Source organism: Melospiza melodia, chromosome 20 (genome assembly GCF_035770615.1).
Source record: "Melospiza melodia melodia isolate bMelMel2 chromosome 20, bMelMel2.pri, whole genome shotgun sequence".
In the NCBI taxonomy this organism is placed as follows: domain Eukaryota; kingdom Metazoa; phylum Chordata; class Aves; order Passeriformes; family Passerellidae; genus Melospiza; species Melospiza melodia.
The window spans coordinates 3,090,333-3,102,390 of record NC_086213.1 but is presented as its reverse complement, the minus strand read 5'-3'; the positions used below and the strand labels follow the sequence as shown (position 1 = coordinate 3,102,390).

The window sequence follows — 12,058 nt, the reverse complement described above, 5'->3', positions numbered from 1 at the left end:
ACCAGACTGCTTCCAGAAAAGCAGGCGTAAGGATTCGGGGATAAGAAGGATAAAAAGAAAGCTGTGCATCCAGTGGAAAAAAAAAATAATAAAGAGTTTAATAGCAGATTAAGACTGGAGGTTTTGGCAGCCCCAGCACAGAGAGAAATTAAGCTCTGCACACAGAAGGTTATAAAGTGCTTATAGTAACAGACACGGACACGCACGGGGCTTAGCAAAGGAGCAGGAAGACTCTGCAGAGCTGGGGCAAAGGGAGCAGCCCTGACCTGTCCCTGGGCTCAGAATCCCATGTGCTGGGACGTGGGGCTGCCCAGGGCCATCCCCCAGTGCCTGCCACCAGTGTGGGGTGACACCCAGCCCAAGGGTGGCTGTGCTGCTGGGACACCTGGCCATGGTGCTGAGGTGAGGGAGGGTGGAAATGGATCCCAGCCAGGCTGGGTACAGCCCTGCAGCCTGGCCAGGGCTGTCCCAGTGCCCTGTGTGAGCATCAGCACCAGCTCAGAGGGTCTGGTGCGTCCCCCATGGGTCTCTGGCACTGCCAGGCTGCAAAAGTGCATGGGAACATCATTGCATGCAGGAGAAATGCATCCAGCCCTGGGGCCAGCTCAGGAGGGACCTGGAGCTGCTGGGGAGAGCCCAGAGGAGGCCATGGAGATCCTCCAAGGGCTGGAGCCCCTCTGCTCTGGAGCTGTGGCTGCCCCTGGATCCCTGGAATGTCCAAGGCCAGGTTGGACAGGGCTTGGAGCAGCCTGGGACAGTGGGAGGCGTCCCTGGCCATGGCAGGGAGGTGATCTCCAGTCTGGTCCCCCAGGTCCTGCCTGGATAATCCCATCAGGGAGATCCTTTTGCCCAAGCAGCCCTGGCAGAGCTCACGCACGTCGTGTTTTCCCCGAGGTGCTCTTGGTGGCCTGGCAGGGGCTGCCTGACGTCTCTGGCTCCGCTACAAACGTGGAGTTAATCTCCTCTTGGCAGGGAAGCCTGAGAATTTATGGCCATGGAGTGTGAGAGATGAAAAGGCACCGTGGAAGGCATTATCTGAAGTGCTCTATTGAATTACCATCAGATGAATCCAAAGGACTTTAATGATGCAGCTTGGCCTGGTGCCACCAGAAGGGATCACACTCCCCAGGGAGGCCTCGGCGTCCTGCTCCTGGCTGGGCTCCCATCCCACGTCAGATGAGGAGCAGCATTCTCCAGTGACCTCCATTCCCTGCCTGACCCACGGCCACTCCAGCTCCTGGCCCCAAGGGGCTCAGGGATCCACCACCTGCAGCTTTTGGGGTCACACGTTGTCCCTGCAGGTTCTCTGCGCTGTGAGAACCCACCAGGATGGGTCACATTCCCACAAACCCTGGGAATTCTGGTTTTCCCACCCAAAGGAGCCCCAGCCCCGGCCTCTTACCTGCTGTCCTTCAGAGCAGGGGTTGTTCAGGACCACGGGGACATTGCTCTTCCCCCACAGGTCCCCCGGCACACGATCGTTCTCCATCCGAGCTTTCTGGGGATTGTTCTCCCCTTCCCTGAAACTGAAGGGTTAAAAACCTTTTTGGGGTGCTGGCACCACGGGTCCTGCTCCAGCTGCTTCCCACAGGAGCCAAAACTCGGCCAGTGCTCCGCGGGAAGGGAGGAAAGGCAGAGCCTCAGCCAGGGCGGTGAATCACCGAGGTGAGGACAACCCAAGCAACCACGGGAGCTCCACCTCAGAGCCACAGCAGCGCCCACACCTGCCCTGCAGCAGAGCCCCTACAGCACCCCAAAATCCCGCTGGAACCTGGGAAAACAGCCCTGGGAGATGGGGAAGGGAGGCTGGAGGAGCTGGTGGCAGAAGGAGCTCGCAGAGCAGCTCGGTGCTGGTGAGCAGGGAAGAGGAAAGACCAGCCCAGAACAAACAGCAGCTGAGCTCCCAGGGGCTCTCCCTGCTCCTCCTGACCTTTCCAGAGGCTGGAGTGGAAGGGATTTCAGCCTGGCAAACTGAGGAATAGGTGGGATGTATTTGGGTGGAATGTGGGGTATATTTGAGAGAAATATGGGATATATTTGGGGGAACATGTAGTATATTTAGGGGGAATATGGGGTATATTTGGGTGGAATATGGGATATATTTGAGAGGAATATGGGGTATATTGGGTGGAATATGGGATGTATTTGGGGAGAATATGGGACATATGTTGGATATTTTTGGGGGGAATATGGGATATATTTAGGGGGAATATGGGATATATTTGGGATGGAATATGGGATATATTTGGGTTGAATACGGGATATATTTGGGGGGCAATATGGGACATATTTGGGTTGAATATGGGATATATTTGGGTGGAATATGGGATATTTTTGGGGGAGAATATGGGGTATATTTGGGGCAAGTATGGGGCATATTTGGGTTGAAAATGGGACATATTTGGTGGGAATATGGGATATATTTGGGTGGAATATGGGGCATATTTGGGTGGAATATGGGGTATATTTGGGGGGAATATGGGATGTATTTGGGGACAATATGGGACGTATTAGATGGGAATATGGGATATATTTAGGGGGAGTTGCTGGGGATGTGGGGAGGGCTGGGCACTGGAGACATCTCAGAGCTGGCTGCCCTGGATTAACTCAGGTGTGGCTCAGGTGTAACTCAGGTGTAACTCAGGTGTAGCTCAGGTGTAGCTCAGGTGTAGCTCACTGCACCACACACCTTATGGGGTGTGGAAGAGGCTCTGAAATGCCACCTGAGCTTGTGCAAAGCCTCTGCCAGGTGAGCCCTCATCAAGGAGAAAACAAACAGTGCTTAGAGAGGCGACATTCACACAGGCAGGGGGTGGCACCTGTGTCACCAAGGCCATCAGGAAAGGGGCTCCTGGGCTGGGCAGAGCAGGGCCACGGGTCAGGATGGGCACAGGCACTGAGGAAATGCCCTCTGGAATTGTTCTGCTCCTGCTGTCAGTCCTTAAAAGCCTCCCAGGTGCCACTGAATCAATAATGAGAATTCTCATTAACGGCGGCAGGGTTTGGGCACTGACCAAAGTAGGACATTTGCACCCAAGGCATAAATCACACCAACAGCATGCTCCTGATTCAATTTCAGGAAGACAAATAAATACAAATAAATTCCGTTTCACAGTCCTTGAACTCCTTTAGCTTAAGGAAAAGACTTCATTTAAAGAGCATCTCCTGTGCTTTTCCTGCCATTTTTCTGCTTTTACAGAGCCATGCTCGGCTGCCAAAACATTTCCCTGGGCTCTGGCCACCTTCCAAACGTTGGAAAGTGGCCACCTTGGTGCGAGTGAGGAGGCACAGGTGCCCAAGGGCCGTTTTCCCTGGGATTTCTGTGCCCCTCCAGGCCATGGAAGCTGCTCCCTGGTGAGCTGGCTCCTGGGAGGATGTGAGAGGGTTTCAATCAGATAAAACACAGCTTTTAAGAAACCCCACCCAAGCACCTCAGCCAAAGGCAACAGAGATCCTGTGATGGTGTTCACAGGGGTTCTTGGATGAGGGAAGAGGCGAGGATCTGACTCCATGTTTCAGAAAGCTGATTTATTATTTTACAATATATATTATATTAAAACTATACTAAAAGAATAGAAGAAAGGATTTCATCAGAAGGGTAGCTAAGAATAGAAAAAGAAGGAATGATAGCAAAGGTTTGTGGCTCGGACTCTCTGCCTGAGCCATCTGGGCTGTGATTGGCCATTAATTAGAAACAACCACACGAGACCAATCACAGATGCACCTGTTGCATCCCACAGCAGCAGATAATCGTTGTTTACATTTTGTTCCTGAGGCCTCTCAGGAGGAAAAACCCTAAGGAAAGGATTTTTCATGAAAAGATGTCTGCGACAAGATCCCAATCTCTGCTGCAGGGGGTGGTGATCCACAGATCCCAGCATCCACAGGGATGCACAGCGATCCTGGGGACAGGGACAGGGACAGCCACGCATCCCCCTGTGCCAAGCTCAGGGTTCCCTGCCCAGGCTGCCTCCATCCCAGTAATCCCCAGCAGGCAGGCAGGCAGGCAGCAGGGAATTAGCAGGATGAGAGCCTGGCCAGCCTGGCTGTCCCCTCGGAGCCAGCCCAGCTGTTCAATCTCCTGGAGAGCTCCTCTGGTTCCCACATCCCTGCCCTCCTGCCCTGATCCCAGCCTGCCAGGGGACCGTGTGGGAAATGGATTGGAGAATTCTCCAAACCTGACAGAAGGGCCACACAGTGTGTGCATCTGTGTGCAAACCTGGAAATGAGAAATGCTGACTTGGAAACGCCATGGAATGGGACAGACATTGCTGGGAGAGAAATGGAACTAAAAACAAGTTTCAAAAGATGGCCTTGCAAGTAAGACTGGATAATTTAGAGAAATAGAACTATGAAAGATGCATTGAATTAAGACTTATGAGGGGTAATTTTAGATGATTGGCTAAAAAGCATTTACAGCATCCTCTGGCTGTCCAGGATGGGCAGGACCCCTGCCAGGGGGCTCAGAAGCCCTGGCACAGAGCCCAAAACACCTGTGGGTTTGATTATGACCCGTGGAGCAAATTACCAACCTTAGATGAAGATCAGCAAGTAACAACAGTTTAGGTAGAATAATAGTGAAGTTATCACTGTGTGGAAAAGTAGATTTTAGGGTTTCTGGTATGGGGGTTCAGGAGGCAAGATGGAGGGAACTGGGTGTGTCCAGCCTTTCTCCTTCTTCTTCTTGGCCTCCATCTGCTGTGATGTTGGCACTTACAGATTGGTTTAGAGTAGAAGCTCACTGTCTAACAGAGGTGATAGGTGTTGGGAAGCAATTGTGAACATTGTACACGTAGTTTTTACTATAAAGACATAACACTGCCCTAGGGACAGGCAGAGTGCCTGGAACTGTCCTGCTGGATGGACCTTGGCAGGGCAGGAGAAAATTTTTTATAGATAAGAAACAATGAACAACCTTGAGACCGAGAAATGAAGAGCTCTGTCTCCTTCCTCAGGCACTGGGCTGGGAAAAGAGACTTTGGAACTTTTCTTGGGGTCACTCTGACCAGCTAGAGATCCCAACAACCTGGGTGCACCACATCCCTTGTTTGTGTGCCTGCAGGTGTGGCAGGAGCAGATTCCTGCTGCTTTTCCCCATGGGTTTATGGCTGCACGAGCACAGCACAGAGGGGCTGGCCCTGCTGGGAAAGCACAGCCGAGGGTGGCTGTGGCAGAGCCCCCAGGGTGACCTGGGGCTGTCCCTGGTGCTGTGCCTGCCCCGAGCCTCCCCCGGATGGGGCTGCCCGCAAGGATCCGGCTCTGTCCCTTTGCAGACAGGCAGGCAGAGAAAAGCCCATTGAGAGCAGCCAGAGCCTCAGCCCAGCCCGAGCACAGATGGGGGAATAAAAATAAAAACCATCAATTGCTTCATTTTACAAATATTTCCTGGCCCTCGCTTGCGAGGGCCTTGTTTGCGAGCTGGGACGGGAACAGGATTTTTGGGATGAGTTGTTTTCCTCTCTTGCCGTGGCTGAACAGGATTTTTGGGATGAGTTGTTTTCCTCTCTTGCCGTGGCTGAACAGGATTTTTGGGATGAGTTGTTTTCCTCTCTTGCCGTGGCTGAACAGGATTTTTGGGATGAGTTGTTTTCCTCTCTTGCCATGGCTGAACAGGATTTTTGGGATGAGTTGTTTTCCTCTCTTGCCATGGCTGCTGCAGCCCCCAGAGGCACGGGGTGACCTGAGGATGTCACTCCCAGCTCCTGCAGGCTGAGGGGACAGTCACAGCTCAGCCTCTGGGCAATGTTCCCTTTTGGGAATTTGGGGTTTTGTCAACAGGAGAGCCCCCAAAGCCATCCTGGTGGGCACTGGGGGGGTACAGCTCCCAGGCTGGACATCCCCAGGGATCTGCCCTGGGAGAGCCACAGGGACAGAGGAGTTGGCTCCTCTTTTTGGAGAACCCCAGGCCAGGTTGGACATTGGGGCTTGGAGCAGCCTGGGATAGTGGAAGGTGTCTTGGGACTGGGTGAGCTTTCAGGTCTTTCCCAACCCAAACCATTCCATGAGATGTTTTTAATCCCCATTTTGATATCTTTGGAGGCAATGCTGAAGGTGGAAGCCATTGGTTTGATTAACTCCCAAAAGCCAGATCCAGTATCCCTCTCATCACACGCTCTTGGCCAGATCTCTTGGATCCAGAGAGACCCAAACTCCTCTTTGAGGGGGTTTTGTGATCTGAAAGCCAAATCTGATGCTTTAAAAAGGAAAGAGGAATCCTGCCCTCCCCCACTGGTGCCAGGCAGAGCCTGGGATGCTGCCTCCCCTTGGAAAGAGCATCTGGCTGTTTGGAGAAATGAGAGGCACCACTGTTTTCTTTTGACTAATTTGATGATGTTGCAGTGCTCCAAGTGATGAAGCAGAAGGGAAGTTGCTGAGACAGCCCTTTCAGAAATTTCTCCAAAGCTTTTCCGAAAAAGAAATTAAAGGGGAAAAAAAAATAAAAAAGAAAGATGGAAAGGGAAGTTTGTCAGTTTGTCACTCGGCTCCTTTGAATTTCCTTGGCAGAAGGATCACTCTGCTTCCCAGGCAGGGAGCAGAGCCAGCCCTGGGATGGATGATGAGGGTGGCAGTGCCCACGCTGCGGTGACAGCTCTGGTGACACTGATAACATCACCCTGTGCTGTGACCGGGGATCAGCTTCTCCTTCTCCTGGCAAACCTGAGCCTGGGGCTGTGTGGGACGCTCAGGAGAGAAATTCCTTCCTCTTGCCTCATTCCCTGATTGTTCCTGGGGCATGGCTGCGCTTGCAGCGCTCCACCTTCAGGTGGGACAAGCAGCTCTTGCCTCACCTTTCCTTTGCCCCATGGAAAACCCCGTTCCAGAGGGGCAGAAATTAAAATTCCCTAATTTAATTAAATTAATTAAATTAAAATTAAAATGCTTCCTTCTCTGGAAAAGGTGCTGGCTGCAGCCTGGAGGGTTCAGCAAGGTCTGGACAAGAGCAGAGGGGGAGGGATGGGGCAGCAGAAGGGATTTGCAGGGTGCAGAGGATGGAGCAGAGCTCAGGAAGGAGGTGGGGATTTGGAGGAAGGAATAACTCCAAAATCTGGGATGCACTCCCTGGAGAGGCAGCAGGGACAGTGCAGGGTGATCCAAGCAAGGAACAAATGGGAGAGGAGACCTGGGACAGCACAAAAGGAGGAGGAAAAGCCTCAGGAAGAACCTGTGGAATGATCTGGAGAAGATCCCGCAGCCTCAGAACATCAGGAATGTGCCCAGCACTGGGATCAGGGACTAATGAGCTGAGCAAGCTGCAGCCTCAGGGAGCCTGTGAAATATGAGGCTGGCAAATGCCTCGGAGGAGGCGCTGACACGGAGAGACATGGGAACAGATCCAGGCAGTCGCAGAGTCCCACCAGAACAGCTCAGAATTCAGCCAGCACCGAGCTGCAGCGGCTCCTGTCCCTCCACAGTGAGCTCCTGCAGGGTCCCAGCCCGGCCAGGGGAGCAAAACCGCTCAGGGGTGATGGGAACCACACCTGGGGCTCCTGTGGGGTCACACCTGAATGTCCTGAGGGGTCACACCTGGGGCTCCTGTGGGGTCACACCTGGATCTCCTGTGGGGTCACACCTGGATGTCCTGTGGGATCACACCTGAATCTCCAGTGGGTCACATCTGGATCTCCTGTGGGGTCACACCTGGGTCTCCTGTGGGGTCACACCTGGGGCTCCTGTGGGATCACACCTGGGGCTCCTGTGGGGGTCACACCTGGATGTCCTGTGGGGTCACACCTGGATCTCCTGTGGGGTCACACCTGGATCTCCTGGGGGATCACACCTGAATCCCCTGTGGGGTCACACCTGAACGTCCTGTGGGGTCACACTTGGATCTCCTGTGGGGTCACACCTGGGTCTCCTGTGGGGTCACACCTGGATCTCCTGTGGGGTCACACCTGAACGTCCTGTGGGGTCACATCTCAATCTCCTGTGGGGTCACACCTGGATCTCCTGAGGGGTCACACCTGGATCTCCTGGGGGGTCACACCTGGATCTCCTGTGGGGTCACATCTGGATGTCCTGAGGGGTCACGTCTGGATCTCCTGTGGGGTCACACCTGGATCTCCTGTGGGGTCACACCTGGGGCTCCTGAGGGATCACACCTGGGTCTTCTTGGGGGTCACACCTGAATCTCCAGTGGGTCACACCTGGGGCTCCTGTGGGGTCACACCTGGGGCTCCTGTGGGGTCACATCTGGATGTCCTGAGGGGTCACACCTGGATCTCCTGTGGGGTCACACCTGGATCTCCTGTGGGGTCACACCTGGGGCTCCTGAGGGGTCACACCTGGGGCTCCTGGGGGGTCACACCTGGCCCAGGGGTTTGGCTGCTGGGCTCACACGTGGAGAGAAGGGCAGGGGAATCCAGGGGATGACGGAGCAGCACAGAGGCTGAGCTGCGAGGGGTGGGTTGGGAACTGGGCTGATGGGTTTGGGGAAATATGGGGTGTATTGGGGTGGAATATGGGATATATTGGGGTGGGAATACGGGGACATATTTGAGGGACTATGGGATATATTTGGGGAGAATATGTGATATATTTGGGGGAAATATGGGGTATATGTGGTGGGAATATAGGATATATTGGGGTGGAAAATGGGATGTATGTGGGAGGAATATTTTGGAGGAATATGGGGTATATTTGGGGGGAATATGGGGCACATTTGGGTGGAATATGGAAAATATTTGGGAGGAATATGGGATATATCTGGGGGGGAATATGGCGTATATTTTGGGGAAATGTGGGATATATTGGATGGAATATGGGACATATTGGGGAAAATATGGGGTATATTTGGAGGGAATATGGGGTATATATGGAGAAAATGTGGGGTTTATTTGGGTGAAATATGAGATATATTTGGGGGGAATATGGAATATATTGAGGAGATATGGGAGATATTAGGGGGGAATATGGGATATATTGGGGGGAAATATGGGATATATTTGGGATATATTTGGGTGGAATATGGTATATATTTGGGAGAAATATAGGATATATTGGGGGAATGTGGGATATATTTGGGTGGAATAAGGGATCTGTTGGGGGGAATATGGAGCGTATTTGGGCAGAATATGGGGTATATTTGGGTGGAATATGGGATATATTTGGGGGGAATATGAGATATATTTTGGCAGAATATGGGATATATTTGTGGGGAATATGGGGTGTATTTGGGGGGAATATGTGGTCTCCAGGCACAAAATGCCTCTCTGCATCAGTGATGGAGTGGAGTGATGAGTAAGAAGCCTTGGCCAGGGGAGCAGGGGAAGGCTATTCCCTGCCAGAGCTCCCTGCACCCATTTCCAGAACGGCACAGACATGGAAATTCCAGGGAACCTCCTCCTTTCTGAGGTTTTAAAGTTTTGTGTCCAAGTGCAGAAGAATGAAGACAGACCAGAAATGCAAACAAAATGTTTTGAGCAACCCAAAGAGATTTTGGTGGTCCTGAGGAAGGTGGGAGGAAGAGAATTTGGGAATTCGCATCTCTCTTTGGGAACTGCAAAATTATGGGGTTTGCTCCAAGGCAGGCTGGAGCCTGAAACCTTGAAACCTTTTGTGAGCTGAATTCCTGCTCTGAGCACACTTCTCCCTCTCGGGGCTGCTGCTTGGACTGAAACTGCCATGTTTCCATCATGCTGCTCATGTCATGGAAGAGACCTGGTAGAAGGAAAATCAACCCTGGCAACTCAGTGGGGAGGGGGGGGGAGAAGGAGGGAAGATGGGACCTGACAATCTCCCCAGAGCTCTGAGGGAAAAACAGACCTGGGCTTGCTGGCAGCGAGTGAATCAAACTCTATTTTTGCCTCCTAGCCCACGGTGAGCCTCATGGCACAAATGCCAGCTCTCATCATACCTTGAGCCCCACATCTGCGCTCCCTTTGCTGATGGCAGATGGCCCGAGCTGAGGAGCAGCTGTGGTCACTCCATGGACGCACCCCGAGGGCACGGGGTGGGAGGAGAAGGCAGCAAGGAGAATTCCCCTGGGGAATGCAGACCGTGGGGGCAGGGGATGGAGAGGAACTGATTGTGTCCCCACAGCAAATTATGGATCAATCAATCAATCAATCAATCAGTCATTCAATCAGTCACATGATGGATTGGAAGGGATCTTAAAGAACATCCAGTCAGGCTGCTCCCAGCCCCAATGTCCAGCCCCAGTGTCCAGCCTGGCCTCGGGCACTGCCAGGGATCCAGGGGCAGCCACAGCTGCTCTGGGCACCCTGTGCCAGGGCCTGCCCACCCTGCCAGGGAACAATTCCATCCCGAATCTCACTTAACCCTGCCCATTTTGAATCCATTCCCCTTAACCTGTCCCTCCATGCTCCCATAAGAAATCCCTCTCCATCTCTCTTGTGGGCTCCCTTCCAGTAAGTAATAACACTGGAGAGAGGGGTTGGAAGCCCAAACCATCAGGTGTAGTTTGAATTGGTTTTACCACGGCCCATCTTGAGCAAGGAGTCTTTGTCTCCCTGTGGACAAGCTCAGCCTTGTGCCATCCCTTCCTGCCCTGGGAATGCTGTCCCAGCTCCCTGAGCCAGACTGGATCCAACAAAGTGCCCTGGCCTGGGGTGGTCAGCACCAGGCAGAGAGGAGACAGAACTGGATCAGGATCCATCCCAACCCCACCATCTCCAGCTGGATCAACAGCAGAGAGGAGACAGAACAGGATCGGGATCCATCCCAACCCCACCATCTCCATCTGGATCAATGGCAGGGAGGAGACAGAACGGGATCCATCCCAATCCCACCATCTCCATCTGGATCAACAGCAGAGAGGAGAGAGAACAGGATCAGGATCCATCCCAATCCCACCATCTCCATCTGGATCAATGGCAGGGAGGAGACAGAACTGGATCAGGATCCATCCCAACCCCACCATCTCCAGCTGCACCAACAAGCAGAGAGGAGACAGAACAGGATCCATCCCAACCCCACCATCTCCAGGCCAGGCTGGAGGTGTCCAGCTCAACCTTGAGCGAGGTTTTGCTCCCTCCTGGGTGTAGGCAGAGCTCAATTCCTGCACTGTTCCTGCCTGGAGGAGCCAGGGCTGAGCTGCATCCATCTGACATTCCTCACCGAGGGTTTTTTGGCATTTCCTTGGCACTGACCAACACTCTCCCCAGCTACCCGCTCCCCGTTGTTCCCTGACCTTTCTGCACTCCTCCTGCCATCCTAAAAAACTCGGAGTGCAGGAGACCTTGAGGATGCCCTGGCTCTGTGTGAGCCGAGCTGAGGAGATGAATAATCCCCAGCCCAATCCCACAGAAATGCCCTTTGCCCTGCACAGCAGCTCCTGACAGCTTCTCCCTGCAGTCAATCTTTCCCACGTCCCTGCTCCTGCCTGGGTCCTCTCCCTCGCACCACAAGAGCCAGGCTGCAGCTTTTCATCAAGCAGGAGAATTTGACTGAAAAGTGGATTTTCATCCCCAAGGTATAGAGATAATAAAGACTTTTTTAAAAAAATTATTAGGATATTGAAAACAACAAAAAAAGAGATTCTGGTGAAGTCCCCGCTTTGCTGCTTCAAGATCCTTCAGTTTAAGTGAAGTCAAAGTGAAATCAAAGCATTTCTGTTTAATCTCTGAATAAAAGAGACTCCTCAGAGTAGAATCACGTTTTTCATCCCTCCCCATGGCTGGAGCAGAATTTCCTTGAAGATCCTGCAGCTGCTGGGATGGGGGATATGGTTTGATGGGTGAGGCTGCCCCTGTTCAACCCCAATATTTGGGATTGTGTCCTCTGGGCTGCCACCCCAGGTCCCTGAGCCAAACCAGAGGGGATTTTGGAGCCTCCCTGCACATTTTGTACCCAGTCCTGACCCTTTCAAAGTCTCAATCCTTAAACCAGGCTCTCCCAGGATGGGATTAAATCCAGACAGGTTTTTGGAGAGCGTCCTGAGCTCAGGGCGGGGGGGGGGTTAACTCACTTCCCATTGCACAGCAGATTTCTGAATTTTCCAAATCTCAACAATTCAATTGAACAATTCTTGTTCAAAAAGTGAACCTGGAGAGCGGCTGTGGTGGGAAGGGGGTGGCAGGAAGGACATCCAGACACCAGC

General features: G+C 52.7%; 1 protein-coding gene across 3 annotated transcripts in view; it reads right to left on the bottom strand.

Moving 5' to 3' along the window:
• NOS1 (nitric oxide synthase 1) overlaps window positions 1-12,058 on the bottom strand; it is a 98,071-nt gene that overhangs the window by 42,859 nt on the left and 43,154 nt on the right. For all 3 annotated transcript variants that reach the window (XM_063173379.1, XM_063173378.1, XM_063173380.1), the window contains exon 3: window positions 1,403-1,526. In XM_063173379.1, coding sequence (XP_063029449.1) covers window positions 1,403-1,526 — 124 coding nt within the window. The remainder of the gene's footprint in view (window positions 1-1,402; window positions 1,527-12,058) is intronic.